Source organism: Lissotriton vulgaris, chromosome 12, assembly GCF_964263255.1.
Source record: "Lissotriton vulgaris chromosome 12, aLisVul1.2, whole genome shotgun sequence".
Taxonomy (NCBI): Eukaryota; Metazoa; Chordata; class Amphibia; order Caudata; family Salamandridae; genus Lissotriton; species Lissotriton vulgaris.
Window position 1 is genome coordinate 728,662,736 of NC_141700.1, and position 16,147 is coordinate 728,678,882.

A 16,147-nucleotide genomic window follows, 5' to 3' on the forward strand; every position below is an offset into this window, starting at 1 on the left:
ATACCGAATCTCTAGGGCACGCTAGGAATTAACCTCAAACACACTCTGGAATTGCTGATATGTTCCTATGTTATTCCTAGCTTCGGCACCTAACGTTTGATCTATTGTGTATCTTGTGAGGGTTGTAACAAGGAGGTGTTTTTCTCTAAACATAACAGTCCCCTTGTTGTTTGCATAATCAGGATTGGAGCCTCTATGACTGATTAATTTGAGGCCTTTTTGATAGTTGTCTATGTTATTTATGTATGACAATTTCTTTGTTCACACATTTATGTTTTGATATTTCCTTCTCATTTCACTGAATGTATATTTGTATTTTGTGATGAACGTTGTGTTGTATCTCTTGATGCCAAAAACTTGTTTGAAAACATTTTATAAAAACAAAAAGTAAATCAATACAAATGGTTGTCCAACCTAGTGATTTGTTAGACTAGGCTGTGCACTGTGATACAAACTCGAAACTGCCCGGCCCTTGTTTTGTTTCTTACATAATAGTGGTCCACGCCGGCCAGTGACAGGACCCAAGCCTTTCCTAGTTTTCCTACAGATGATACCCCAGCACCACTGCCCAATGTAGGGGCCACAGACGTACCAGTGTTTTGAGCAGGAGTGACCACCCCCGCAGCCACAGGGACTGCTGTGTCGCTGACGATGGCTGGCGCAGGCAAAACAGGCAGGGTGGGCTGCAGCGGCGTGGGAGGTGCCACAATGCTACCGCCCGCCAACGCCGTCGAAGAGCTCGCCACCACGGCAGGGGTGTTAGTCACTTGCACGAGCGACGTCGTAGAAGGCAATGCCGCCGCCGGCTGAGTGCCCCACACAGAAGCCGCCGCCTTTGCCCCCCCACTGTTGTCCGCCGGTGTACCTGCAGTCTTGTCAATCTGTGTTGGTGGTACCATGGCTCCAATGAGCTCTCTCATGAATTCTTTAAGGGAATCAGACTGTCTTGCAAGGTCCTCCCGAGTGGCATACACGGGCTGGACAGGGACAGGTTCTTTAGAAGCGGCCTGTGCCACCCCCGGCAAAGAGTTTTTCGGCGGGGGCTCAATTTGTGCGGGCACAGCTCTGCTTCTTCCTGATGAGGCGCCCGGTAACGCACCAGGCAACGCGTGTCTGGGCGGAGGCTCTATATGTGCGATCACAGCTTTGCTCTTGGCTGCTGGAGGGTCAGGCGGGAACTCTTTGGATGTTTGTTTCTTAGCCCGTTTGGAAAACCTAGTTGGCCCCGCCTCTTGCGATTCAACCTCGGACAAAGGAGCCTCGCAGATGACCCCAGAATCATCCTCTTCCGCCTCCTTCAAGAGCCCCTCGACCCAGGCTAAACCCTTCCTCTTGGCCATCCGCATGAAGGCCGCCCACTGTGGTGCTTGGCTCGCATCAGGCAGCGAGTCTTCCACCTGCGACATCTGAGAGAATAGCGATGGGGATCCCTGGCTTTCCATGTTCGACAATCCGTTCAAAATCTGAGGATAGGAGGATAAAAGACAATGAGCAACGTCCTCTGCGTTGGCGTGATATGGGCTCCCCTACACGGGTCCATCACCGATCCCGACCCAGCCCTTCTTACTTACTTTGAGTGCTGCAACTGCGGTGACTGCGCGCGTGCGAGCGAACTCCAGACCAGACAACTCAACGCTTGCTCTGCTGCTCGCCAATCCGGTCCACAGGTCCACCCCGAGCTTATATTGCTCCACTACTCCTCTCTGCAAGAGAAAACCCAAATTAGGAACGTGCCTCCAACATTCTTTTATTTTATTTTCCATGTGGCTTACTGACCACAGTAAGCCAACCGTTGACCTATGCCGTCCCTGTTGACAGTCCCGAGACCTTGTGCCTTAATATGTCTGTAAAATTAAACACATGATGAGATGCCCCATGCCCCCCCCCCACCCTGCCCCTTAACCCAGCTGACCCCCCCCCCGACCTTAATCCTAAGCCTTGCCTAAACCTTCAGCAGTCATTACCCACGAGGGTGCGTACCAAACATGCCCCTTTAAGAAACCCCACCACCTGCGCAACTCCCTGGGTGAGCTGTGAATCCTTCATCCGTGAAGCCATCCTGCATAAAGACAAAACAACATGTGAGTCTCCCCCCCCCCCCCCCCAACACCAATACACGTTGCGCCTACCCTTGCCTGCCCCAACTACAGCACCCATAATACCCGCTCCCTTGCTAATCCCATCCCTGACCTCTTGTTCCATAAATTAACCCATTCTGCGAAACCTCCCCCCAAGGGAACCCAGCAAATCAACGAATAGGCAAACAGAGGTGAATGCGGCATTCATAAATATCTAAGAATGTCAAAACGTGCATGAAAATCATATGCAAATATAATACCTACAACTAATGTTTCCACGTGTGTTTGATTTTTGGTACAGTAAAACACTACTTCATTATGTAACCTTCCGTAGAGCTTCTTATTTCTAAGCATGATTGAACGCAGTTATTATATTGTATTGCAATTATTTATCAAGCGCTTACTTCCCGTGACGCGGAGTCAAAGCGCATTTTAGCGAGCAGCACTGTCTCCCACCACAGGCCCGCCGCGCAGGCCGCATTCCAAAAACCCCTCCCCCGCCCGGCCCGAAGGTGCAATGCGCGAGCAGCCCCCCCACGTGCCCCCTGCAAGGCCATTCCTGACCCGACCCCCCCCCCCCCAGGGCCCGAAACAACATCTCCGCCGGCCCTCCTGCCGCCCACCCCTAGCAGGCTGCATTCCAGGAAGCCGCTTTTCGGAGCACCCCCCCGCCCCGTCACCATCCCATCCCCTAGCGCCAAAAACCACCAAAAGCCATAGCACGCGCACAAAGCGCTACCCCAGACCCCCACCCAACTTGGTAATGCACAAAACCAACCCCGCTGCCCACCAAAGCTGCAACACTACCCACGGCTAAGGGGGTGAGCACACGGTCCTGCACAATACGAGGCACTTTTATACATTGGGCGTTATGCGCACAGAGGCACACACCACCCGTGTACTACTCAATAACTGCAAACCAGATGCTAAGGGGGGGGGGGTCTCGTCCCTGAGACCGGAAAAGAACTCTTGCAGCACGTGGTAAATATTGTATACTGGCAGTGGGTGCGGAGAGAGAGTGACAAGGGTCGATATTTCTACACTGCTACCATGGTGCCTCGTGATGTCTTCTAAGCTTTAACACCGACAAGTTTATAAGTCTGTGAACTCTGAGAGCGAGCTGGCGCACTCTCCATTGGGGGGCGACCGGGATGTCCCGCCACTCCTGGCGCAGTGAAGGAGCGCCCCCCCCTCCCCCACCTCCCTCACATGCGCCCCCCCCCCAAGCACACTCCAATCTGGGCAGTCCCCCCCCCCTAGCAAAGCGGGCCGAAAGTCAGGACCACCGCCCGAGAGCGCGAGGCCCCCCGCGGGGCACCTCCCGACCCCTCTCGAAGCGCTCACACCCCTTGAACTTCGGGACCAAAGCAGCGCCCAAACACCGAATTGCAGCCTTCCCCCTCTCATCCCATCGCACTTAAAGAAAAGAACGCCGGGCAGTCCGGGTCCGCGCTGCGGGATTCTCCAGAGGTGGGGGGGGGCGAGGGTCTGCACGCCGCTGCACAGGAACAAAAGAGGACGCCAGACCCTCGTCCCCCGGGCTATATAGCCCTCCTCCCTCTCCCCCAGGACAGGAAATGATCTCACGCGTGGGGGAATCCCAGGTTGACCACTGGCTGACCACCTAGTCAGCCAACCACTAGACCGCTCAGGGTCCGTGCCATCCTATGGCACTAAGGATGGCCGCCCTCGCAGGTAGCCACCTTTGGTGTCTCGGGGCAGCCTGTCAGTGTGCTAAATATATATTTTTAATTTACTGTTCTAAAATTGCAATTGGCCATGTTTAAACAGTAAATTATAAGTACCCAAACAGTGTGTCATGACGAATGCACATACCTGCATCACAACACATGTACGCGCATGCATCATGACACATGCACTGGTGGCTATCTTGGAATCCCTTTTCGTTACCCGAAAACCATTCCAAAATGGCCATCCATGCAGTCCTCTCCATTGTCTTGCACTGGCGGCCATTTTGTATGTATTTCAGGCCAATGAAAACAAGCATTGGATAATTGCTTGCAATTTTAAAGGTGAGAACCTACTAGCTTTGTCAATGCTTGTTTGAACATAAAATGAAAGTTTTTGAACTAAGCTTATTAACATTTTAGTTATCTCTGGTGACTGCCAGGAGAATAGTTCATTAAAAAAATATAAGGTATAGTGTATATTTTAGGGTACACTTTCCTTGAGGAGTTCTGCAATCTGAACCCCTCAATCCCTTCGAATTCGAGTAGGTTTTCCATGCGACCTGTGTTTATGATAGCTGGGCAGATGCCTGTGGGAAGGATCTATGTATTACCTAGAAATGGCTGTTTATAACCAAGGCACGATAATGTGTCCACCCATGATAGCTTACTACCAAAAGTCAATCACCTCTGTTGACCCACAAAAAACTTGAAACTAAATACTAAAAAAAAAGAAATGTTAGATTTTTATTGTTTTGTTACTTACTGCAGAGGGCTTGTGATGTAAAAGGATGTTCACAGCCCTTATTGTGTCCCTGCAGGTAAAGGTGATGTCGGGGTGAAGATTTCGGCTACAGAAGCAAACAGCTTCCTGAATGTGCCAGCGGGGCACATCCGGGTCAAACGGAATGCAAAGTGGTACCACACAATGCCTGATTTTCCTGCCTATTACCAGTACTACAACAGCATTGGGCACTATGAAGGGGTGAGTAGTGTACCAAGGGCTGTGCACCCCTGCCCATACTACTTCACAAACTCCGAACATGTGATGTATCATAATGATGATATGATTCTTAATACACGGCTTTTGTCTGTCTCCAGAGCTGGGCCATGTGAGATCCCAGGCACACTCAGAATAAGCACCTGATTCACACACCTTTGCTCTGGGAGTAGGTGTGACCCACTTCCGGAAATGGACGAGTCTTTCTTGAGTTGGCATGAAGCTAACTTGCAGAAATCAAGGTGAATGGGTTCAAACGAAATGTATTGAAAGAGGGAAGGTTTTGAAATCCTTTAATAAAGAGCAAGGGAAGTATGTTTTGTATGTATGGAGACTAACTTCTGAAAGTTCCCCAAATTCTCTAGAGTGGGTGCTTCATGAGGAGTTATAAACAATGAATGTTTCCCATGGACCATCTTTGAGCAGAAAGGAATACATTTTTTTGGAAAATCTGTTTATTAGCATAGTAATTGGAGCAGTTACATACATATTCGGGCATAGTAATAATCAGAATGTCACATTCATATGTCTGCTCAGTATTTACAGGTACTTAGTATCCTTGATTTTCCATTTTCGTCCGGAACCATTGCAACTGAACAATCCCTTAACATACCCACTCCCTCCCCCACCCGCTAAAATCCCTCCCGGCACTCTCCTCATATGCGAATAAATGTGATATTTACATCCTGGTCACCTGTTGCTCCGTATAGTACAGTTTTTCCCCATACACAGAGGCAGGCTGGGATAGAATTGTCAATGGTACGGGGTTCCCCGTACCCCAACACAGTGCACCTTACATCGTGAATGTCCTAAGGGGGCTGGACCCATTCATCCCGTGTGTAGTGAGTTATCCGTATCCCCCCGTCCTCCTCACCCCCAGCCTCCTCACCCCCAGCCTCGAAGGTCCCCAGCACAGTGAACCAGTCTAGGGAGATCAGTGTTTTCCTGAGACCTCTGTGTTCTTCTCGCTGTAGTGCCTCGCCTTCTGCCTTGCTCCATCTAATTACCTCTGCTTTCCATAAATCCGGGTCAGGGGGTCTGGGGGACTTCCACCTCATCGTGATTGCCCGCTTCGCTAGTAATAGGGCCAGGTCTGTGAAACGTGTCGCCACGGTCCTCGTGCGTGTTGACGGTCCCAACCCTAATAGTGTATGTTCTATGGTGAGCGATCGGGACAGGGTGCCAGCACTCTCAAGCGAGTCAGCGATAGTGGCCCAGTAATGACCCAACTTGGGGCATTGCCATAGCATATGTATTAGTGATGCGTCGTCAGCGTCGCACCGGGGGCAGTTGCTACTCGCGTCAGGGAACATCATATGTAGGCGATGCGGGGTCAGGTAGGCTCTATGTAGCAGCATCAGCTGAATAAACTTGTATTTGGGGTTTCTGGCTACCTTCTTGGGAAACTGGAGGATGCGTTCCCATTCTTTGTCCCTCAGTGGCCTACCAATGTCTCCTTCCCATGCTGTCCTGAGTGGTGTTAGAGGGACCGCCCTCCCCGCTTTTATGCTAGCAGTGAGCCATTTGGTTAGGTGGCCGCCCGTGCCCATGAGGTAGTGCATTGTTATCAGGGGGTTGGTAGCTGGCTCCTGTCCTTCAGGCGCCCAGGTGTGTGTTATATAGTGACGAAGGCCTGCGTGTAAGAGGAATGAGCCTCTGGGAACGCTATGCACAGCCCTGAAGTCTGTAAAGGACAGTAGGTGTCCCTCCGCGAACAGGTCTCCCACATGTGTCACACCTGCGTCCTGCCACGGCGTTAGCCTGTTCGTCGTGAGCGTGCCCGAGCCCAGCGGGATGCCCAGAAGCGGGATCGTGGGGGCATAAGATGTCATGGGGGAAGTGTATTTCACTGCTTTCCGCCAGTATGTCACCGCCAGCCGGAGGAGCGGTGGGGCATCTCTCGGCATGTCCGATTGGGGTAGGAGCAACTTGTGTATGTCCCCTCTTTCATGTTCCCTCCCTGCCACGTTGAGCTCGTGAAGGTTGCGGCCTGCTACCCAGTAGGCCAGCCATTGTAGCTGGCACGCACAGTTGTATGCCCTAAAGTCCGGAAGGCCCATACCACCAGAGCCTGAGGGGAGCTGCAGTTTAGCGAGGCCTATACGTCTGCGCCCGTGTCCCCTCACAAGTTCCGTGAGTAGCGTGTCGAGATGTTTAAATGTCGCAGCTGGGATCAGGAATGGCAGGTTGGTGAAGTGGTAAACGAGGCGAGGGAGCATTACCATCTTAGAAATGGCCACTCTGCCAGCAACAGAGAGGGGCAGCGTTAGCCAGAATTGAATTTGTGACTTCAGTGCTCTCATGGTCCTTCCAAGGTTGCCGTCAATCATCATGTCAGCTTCCCTGTAGATATGCATCCCTAGATATCGGAAGGTGGCTCCCGCTATCTGGAATTCGTGTGGAGCGAAGGGTAGGGGAGTGGAAGAGTCTGTATTCCTGAAGGTGAATCCATAAGACTTGGGTTCGCTTATGGTAAGGCCTGAGATCTCCCTGAAGTCCTCAAATATTTGGGGTATAGGGCCCATGTCGCCCCGCAGGTCCCGAAGGTACAATATGATGTCGTCGGCATAAGCGGACACAATGTGCGCCGTCCCATGTCTCCGAATACCATAGCGGGGAGCCATCGCCCTGAGTCTGCAGAGCAATGGTTCGAGGGCAAGGATAAACAGGAGAGTTGAGAGCGGGCAGCCCTGTCGGGTGCCTCTTGCTATAGCTATAGGTCCCGAAATGTGTCTGGAAGTGCGCACTCTCGCTGTAGGGAGAGTGTACAGAAGCCTGACCCAGGCAACGAATTCGGGCGGTATCCCGAATTTCAAGAGTGTGGCAAACATGTAGTCCCATCTAAGGGAGTCGAACGCCTGTCTCAGGTCTAGTGATATGCAGCCCTCCGAGCCCGTGCCCACCACGTTTCCTAACATCAGTTGGGCCAAGCGTCTGAGATTCATGGCCGTGCTCCGGCCCGGCACAAAACCACATTGGTCTGGATGGATCAACTGAGGTATATATTGTATTAGTCTCGTCGCCAGCACTTTGCTCAAGATCTTCGAATCAGTATTTAGGAGGGACAGGGGTCTGTAGTCAGCCAGCTGTAGCCCGTCTTTGCCTGGTTTTAAGAGGGATGTGATTAATGCTTGCATGGATGATTGCGGTAGGGAGGCCGATCGTAAGGCTTCCAAATAGAGAGCATGTAAACGTGGGGCCAGGAGATCTATGAACGTTGTGTAGAATTCGGCCGGGAGGCCGTCGGTTCCAGGGACCTTGTTCCTAGGGAGGGCTCGTATCGCCTGTCTAATCTCCGCTAGTGAGATGTTGCGCTGTAGGTCTTTGCTTTGCATGTCGGTGAGCTGGGGTAGGTCCAGTTCCCCCATAAAGGCCTCATAGGTGATCTCCGACTGGGGCGGGGGGGGGGCTATACAGCGTGGTATAATATTCCCCGAACGCCGTATTAATCCCTATTTGGGTGGTGGCCGGATTGCCCGCCTGGACCACTATTTCTAAGATTGGGTGGCAAAGTGGGCAATCACGCAGTAGCCGGGCCAGAAGGGTGCCAGCTCGGTCTGCTTGTGTATGCTGCCTATTCGTGTGCTCTCTGTAGTCTAGGAGCCTCAAGTCTTCTAGTAGCTCTGCATGTCTAATGTGGGCCTCCTGTAGCGGGGTGAAATGTGCATTGGTGCCCGCTGCCTCACTCTCCAGGGACGCTAGGGAACCCTCCACTTCCTTTAATTGATTGATGACCTCTTTCTTTCTGCCCACTTGAGCGGCCATCACCTCTCCCCTTAGACAGACTTTAAATGCGTCCCATTCGATCTGACGGGTGCTGGCTGTGTTCGCATTCGTGGTGAAGTAGGTTTCTATAGTGTCGGATAGGGATGATCTGAAGACTGTGTCTTCAAGCAGGTCGGGGGGTAGTCGCCAAGCCGGGATGGGGGGCGTCAACCTGCCCCACTGCCAAGTGAGCTCAACGGGGTTGTGGTCGGACAGGGTTTTCCCCATGTGTTGGGTATGGACAATTGAGGTTGTCAGGGAGTGGGAGCAGAAGACATGGTCAATTCTGGTGTGGAGCTGGTGGGGCGGGGAAAAAAAGGTATATTCCCTCTCCTGTGAGTGTGTGCTGCGCCATGCGTCTGCCAAGTCCCAGCCCTCAGCCCAACGTGCTAGAGCGTCCGCCTGCTTCCTGCTCTCAGTGGCCAATAGGGGGGGGTGTGACCTATCCAGTGTAAGATCGAGCACAGCATTGAAATCCCCCCCAATGATCCAATGGTGGTCAGCCCAGTCAGCGAGTATCCCATTCAGTGTTAGCAAAAATTCCGATTGGCCTGTGTTTGGTGAGTACACACATCCTATCACAATGGCATCCCCATCCAGTAAACCCCGCACAAATACATATCGTCCTTCCTTATCAATCTTTTGTTCTAACGCCTTGAAGGGGACAGAGTTGCGAAGCCAGATCGCCGCCCCCCTGGAGAACGCAGAATAGGAGGTAGCAAAGAGCTGTCCTCTCCATTTTTTGCGTATCTTCACGTTTTCAGCATTGTTCAAATGTGTCTCTTGCAGACAAGCTATCTGTGTCCCTCTACGGTTGAGTTGAGCTAGGATTCTGTGGCGTTTGTGTACCGAGCCCAGTCCCCGCACATTCCAGGTGCACAAATGATAGACATTAAGAGGTCCCATAACCTTCTGTGCGTGGTGGTAGAGCGGAGCTCATGAGTGACCATGTCAGATTCGTCGTGGTGCCAGGTGAGAGTGCCTTGTGAACATATAACCCCTTAACTAAAAGGTCCCCAGGCCAACGGGCTCGGGAGCCAAACAAGGGTGCCCAACGTGGGCACAAGTCAGTGTGTTCCATGTTCAGAACGGGGGGAGCAGACCTCTGGTGACTGTCACTTGATGGCCCGCTCTGGCATGGTAGCCCTTGACAGGGTGAGCCCTTCTGCAACCCACCATGTATGAGGAAGGGGGGTCGGTTATACGTTACCACCCGGAGAGGATCAATCGTGTCGTCAGTCAGAACTCCGCTGCCATCTGGGCCGTGATCTTTGGGAACAGTTGTAGACTGTCCACCGATCCGGAAACCTCAGTGTGGGTGTCGGTGGTGACGGTGATCCTGTCCCCGGTTGCTCCCGCGTCGTGAGCGGCCAGCGCTTCCTCTGTTAATCGCACCCGTGGTGATGAAGAATGACCTGCTGTCTGGTCCCCCGGCGGTTGAGTGTTCATCGGCGCGCCTTGTGGGGGGTGCTGTTTGGAAGTGGAAGGATTGTCTCGTTGACCCTGCGAGGTCCTGCGACCCCCACCGTGGCCGTCCGCGAATGGGTCTTGTGAGGCCGGAGGGGTGAGTGTGACTTCCATCCATTCCTCCGCCTCTTCCGGCGAGTCGAAGAAGTGGGATTTGTTGCCGTGTAATATCTTGAGTCTTGCAGGGAATAAAAGCGCATATTTCATATCTCTGTCTCTGAGTTTGCGCTTCACCCCCATGAAAGTGGATCTGGCTCTATGTACCGTGGGCGTGAAATCGGGGTACACCGATATGTTTTTGTCTTCGAAGCGTATAGGTGCCTTCTCCCTTGCCGCTCTTAGGACAGTGTCTCGATCTTTGTAGTGGAGTAGGCGCGCAATCAATGGTCGAGGGGGCGCCCCTGGTTGCGGGGGGCGCGATGGCATCCTGTGCGCTCGCTCCACACTGTACAGGGCCGTAAGGTCTTCCTGGCCCACCAGTTTCCGCAGCCAGTCTTCCACGAATTGGGTGGGGTCCCTCCCCTCGCTTCTCTCCGGAATACCCAGGATGCGGACGTTGTTGCGGCGGGCACGTCCTTCCGCATCATCCACCCTGTCCCATAGCTGTCTAAGCTGTTTCTCTACGGTCTCCAGTTTCGTGGAATGCTCCGTCTTGCGGGGTATGAGGTCATTCAGCGCTATCTTCTGTTCCGAGACCCGCTCCGCCAACTTGTTGTGGTCAGCCCGTAGTAGGGATAGGCCGGTCGCCATGCTGTCTATGCGTGATTCTAACGCCTCGCGTGTGGCGCGTATTTCGTTGAGGATGAGGTCCAACTTGGCGTCCTGGGATCCCTTTCCGGTCGGCGGGATGATGTCCGCGTTCGAGGAGGCCAGTGGGTCTTCGGAGCCCGTGGACTGCATGTCTGCTGGAGCGCCCAAGTCCTGGTTCCTGCCCCTGTGCCTACCCATTGACCTGGTAAGCAGGGCGACGCCGGAGTAGCTGCGGTCGCCGGTCTCCCCTTTCACACGTTTCCACGCAAGGGTGCTGGGCTGTGAAAGCGGTGTGCCCAGGTTCTGCTGGATGCAGGCAATTGCGGTGTAGGCCTCAGGGCAGCCAGGAATTACGCTGGCCAGTCTGTGCAAGGATGACGATGGCCGGCTGGTCGCGGCGTTGTTACAGGGCGGAGCGGTGTTCCACTGGCGATCTTGTTAGCCGTTAGTGACCCGGCCGTGCAAGGTGTAGGGGGGAGACCACAGGCCTTGGATGACGACGAGGAGGGATCGCTCTAGTGGCCGGGATCGCGATAGGCGCCGGGCTTACAGTGTGGCATCAGGGCTCCGCAGCGCGCGTCTTCTTCCTCCCATGTGTGCCTGGTGTCCCCAGCTCTGATACGTGAGGTCGCAGGTCCGACCGCAATGCGAGCGTTTACTGACCGTGGGCGTGGGCTGCCTCGCGTTCTCCCGCTGCGTGATGCCCGCCGTCGCCGGAGCCTGGAGTGAGCAGGTTGCCGAGATCGAAACTCCGAGGTCCCGGACTTGGCTCCGGGGTGCAGACAAAATGGCTCCTTCAGGACCTCCTTGATGCCGGGCCGCCCCATGCCCCTCGGCGCGCTGTACTGTGAGCGGACTTTGCGTCCGTAGTGCCGATGGCGGGTCCCGTACCCCACTAGACCTGTCCTCCTCACCGGTGGGGGTCGAGGGCTCGGACGCTTCAGCTGTGCTCAGACGGGCGGCGGCAGGTCTAGAGTCCCGGCAGCCTAGCGGGTCCCGCAGCGGGGGAGGCCAGCGGGTGACCAGCAGCCCGGTGGAGGAAGTAATGAGGCCACAGGTGGAGCGGGGGGGCCCCGCAGTGTGCCCTGGTGTCGCGGTAGAAAGCCCGCCGCACCTCCGGTCCGGGGCCCCGCCTGGAGCGAGTCAGTGACCCAGGGCGGGTCGGGCAGGCCACAAATCGAGGCCGAGGCTTTACTCTGCACTTCAGGCCGCAGCATGTACCACGGACACGGCGCTTCACCGGTGAGATCCGGGGGGGGAGCAGCACCCCTCCGCTGCACGCCGTTCGCTCCCGGGGCTTCTGTGCACCGTATGCAGGTGGGTTGCAGGTCAGGGATGCAGGATAATTAGCTGTTATTTCGGGCTAAGGACGGAGCTCCGGAGCTACACGTCCACCATGATCGGCTCTTGGCCACGCCCCCTCGCAGAAAGGAATACATATCCCAAATATTAGAAAACAATACATATGCAATGGCAGCAATTTCTTTCCTTTATTTTCATCTTTTGGTGTAACATATGAAACCAACAGGAAAATGAAAATGGTGTTAAAAATAAAAAGAGTGGAATTACTGGCAAAATACTTTATTTTCCTCCCTTTTAAAAGAGAAGAATCTAAGTGAACTATCTTATTTCACGTGCAAACTCTTGGAGAGAAAAAACACTGCTATCGCTTCAAGGCAGCTATAGAGCGATTCCAGCTTTAGCATCAATGCCATTATCACAAATGGGGTAACCCTATAAAGTCAAAAGGACCTGGGTATCATGTAGTATTGAAAAAACAGTGGTCCTAGACTAATGTAACTTGAAATTCAAAAGACTTTTTAGTTATACTTGTTTCAGCACATGAGATCAAAGGCACACACAGAAAATATATACAGGCCACTTCCAAAGAGAGGTTGATAACCCAAATGTAATCATTCAAACATTGGGTTGTATTGTAGAAACATACTTTGATTATTTCTGATATGCAATGTTATAGTCACACGGTTATTACCAGAGAGAAAAAGATACGAGAAAAAGTAGTGCTCAGGTGAAAGGATAAAGTAAAAAAGAAGCAATGGTAGTAGCGTAGGGGATTCTTTAGATATTTACATGAAATACATAGGGAGCCAACATGAATTTGTGAAGGTCTCCCTGAAAACACTCAGGCCTACCCACATAAACACAATTGCATACAAAATGTTATTCCAACTGTTATTCTTCACAGTGTATACATCATCTGTGCTTCATATGTAGGGGGCAGATGTAGGGTGTAGGCCTATTCGGGGGCGTCGACGTTTCGACCCTAATGCAATCAATCAATCAATCAATCAATCAAAGACATTTATAGAGCGCACTACTTACCCGTAGGGTCTCAAGGCGCTGGGGGGAGGGGGGTGCCGTTACTGCTCGAACAGCCAGGTCTTCAGCTTCTTCCTGAAGGAGAGGTGGTCTTGGGTCAGGCGCAGGTCGGTCGGGAGGGAGTTCCGGGTCTTGGCGGCCAGGTAGGAGAAGGACCTTCCTCCTGTTGTCGCTCTTCGGATGCGGGGGACGGCGGCGAGGGCGAGGTTGGCTGATCGGAGGTGGCGTTTGGGAGCGTAGAAGTTGATTCGGTTGTTGAGGTAGCTCGGGACTTGGTCGTGTAGGGCTTTGTGTGCGTGGGTGAGGAGGCGGAAGGTGATTCTTTTGTTGACGGGGAGCCAATGCAGGTCTCTCAGATGTCCGGAGATGTGGCTGGTTCGTGGGATGTCGAGGATGAGTCTGGCTGAGGCGTTCTGGATCTGCTGGAGTCTCTTCTGGAGCTTGGCGGTGGTACCGGCGTAGAGGGTGTTGCCGTAGTCCAGTCGACTGGTGACGAGGGCCTGCGTGACGGTCTTCCTGGTCTCGGTGGGGATCCACCAGAAGATCTTTCGTAGCATGCGTAGGATGTTGAAGCACGCCGAGGAGACGGTGTTGACTTGCCTGGTCATGGAGAGGGAGGAGTCCAGGATGAAGCCCAGGTTGCGTGCGTGGTCTGTCGGTTTGGGTGCGGTGCCCAGGGCGGGAGGCCACCAGGAGTCGTCCCAGGCAGAGGGCGAGGAGCCCAGGATGAGGACCTCCGTCTTGTCTGAGTTCAGTTTCAGGCGGCTGGTCGTCATCCACTCGGCTACCTCTTTCATCCCTTCGTGCAGATTGGCTCTGGCGGCGGCGGGGTCGTTGGTCAGGGAGAGGATCAGCTGGGTGTCGTCGGCGTAGGAGATTATGTTGAGGTTGTGTTGGCGTGCAATGGCCGCGAGGGGGCTTATGTAGACGTTGAAGAGGGTGGGGCTCAGTGAGGATCCTTGGGGGACGCCGCAGATGACTTCGGTGGCCTCTGACTTGTACGGTGGTAGGCGGACTCTCTGTGTTCTTCCGTCGAGGAAGGAGATGATCCATTCCAGAGCCTTCTCCTGGATTCCGACGTTGCTGAGGCGCTGTACTAGGGTGCGGTGGCAGACAGTGTCGAATGCCGCGGAGAGGTCTAGGAGGATGAGGGCCGCTGTTTCTCCGTTGTCCATCAGGGCTCGGATGTCATCGGTGGCGGCGATGAGGGCGGTCTCGGTGCTGTGGTTGGCTCGGAAGCCAGACTGTGAGGGGTCGAGGGATCCATTCGTCTCAAGGAAGGCGGCCAGCTGCCTATTCGGGGGCGTCAACGTTTCGACCCTAATGCACAAGGGTAATTAAGATCCTCAGTGGCGGGTCTTCCTCAGGACGGGGTAGGGGGTTTCAAAAGCTAAGTCAGGTGAGTGCCAATCCTTTTGGCCTCAGGATAAGTGGAAGATAATTATTCCAGTGGTAACATCTTGGAAGGGGAAAAATCCATTCCCAACACCGCTATGTTTTGGGGTGGCGGTGGGGTCTGGCAAGTTGGGACAATGCAAGGATAGCTTTGTGTATCTCGTATATTTGCTGGTTGCTTCGTAAATCTTTCCCGACAGTGCGCTGCATAAATCACGCTCGCTGTGGTAGAGTGCCTCTACCACAGCGAGCGTGATTTATGCAGCGCACTGTCGGGAATGATTTACGGGGCAACCAGAAAATATACGAGATACACAAAGCTATCCTTGCATTGTCCCAACTTGCCAGAACCCGCCGTCACCCCAAAACATATCGGTTTTGGGAATGTTTTTTTTTCCCCTTCCATGATGTTACCACTGGAATAATTATCTTCCACTTCTCCTGAGGCCAAAAGGATTGGCACTCACCTGACTTAGCTTTTGAAACCCCCCACCCCCGTCCTGAGGAAGACCCGCCGCTGAGGATCTTAATTACCCTTGTGCATTAGGGTCGAAACGTTGACGCCCCCGAATAGGCCAACACCCTACATCTGCCCCCTACACATGAAGCACAGATGATGTATACACTGTGAAGAATAACAGTTGGAATAACATTTTGTATGCAATTGTGTTTATGTGGGTAGGCCTGAGTGTTTTCAGGGAGACCTTCACAAATTCATGTTGGCTCCCTACGTATTTCATGTAAATATCTAAAGGGTCCCCTACGCTACTACCATTGCTTCTTTTTCACTTTATCCTTTCACCTGAGCACTACTTTTTCACGTATCTTTTTCTCTCTGGTAATAACCGTGTGACTATAACATTGCATATCAGAAATAATCAAAGCATGTTTCTACAATACAACCCAATGTTTGAATGATTAAATTCGGGTTATCAACCTCTCTTTGGAAGTGACCTGTATATATTTTCTTTGTGTGCCTTTGATCTCATGTGCTGAAACAAGTATAACTAAAAAGACTTTTGAATTTCAAGTTACATTAGTCTAGGATCACTGTTTTTTCTATACTTTAGCATCAATGCAGCATAGTGAACGTTGATTTTTCCCATAGCTTCCCATAATTTTTCTCAATCTGACCATTTGATATGTGTGAATAAGGGGGTTCTCCAAAGGCTTGAAACTCTGATGAGTAATGCAAACAGCCATGGCTGGAGGGTGCCTAATTTCCAAAGCTCAGTGCAGCAAAGGGGTTATTGAGAATCCGCTCTTTAACCTATGTCCTTCTACCCTCCTCCCGGATACCTCATAAATGTTCTTCACATTCTTACCACATATTTCATATAATTTCCAATGTAGGAAGAGGCCCATGGCAAGGTCCCAGGCCACCCTCTAACTAGGTATTTGAGATTAGCTGAAAACTCTTGTGGGTAAAGAAGAATCTTCATCTCAAGAGGGAAGTCAACATTGAGAATGTCATAAAGGCTTCAACGTACCAAGAACCTTCGCAATTATGATCAACGTGGACTTTCAAGGCTTCTCATCCAAGTACCTTACCCTTTCTCTGGTAGCGGGACAGTAAATCCCAAAGCATTCCATGACATTTTATAGAGGTATTGTTGTGTTCCTGTAGTGAAGGGTAACACCTCAGACTGTAGGCAGTTCTGTAA

General features: G+C 52.5%; 1 protein-coding gene across 1 annotated transcript in view; it reads left to right on the plus strand.

Moving 5' to 3' along the window:
* Positions 1-16,147, plus strand: part of LOC147678400 (uncharacterized) — a 123,254-nt gene that overhangs the window by 95,294 nt on the left and 11,813 nt on the right. The window contains exon 2 of the mRNA XM_086946575.1: positions 4,588-4,751. Coding sequence (XP_086802701.1) covers positions 4,588-4,751 — 164 coding nt within the window. The remainder of the gene's footprint in view (positions 1-4,587; positions 4,752-16,147) is intronic.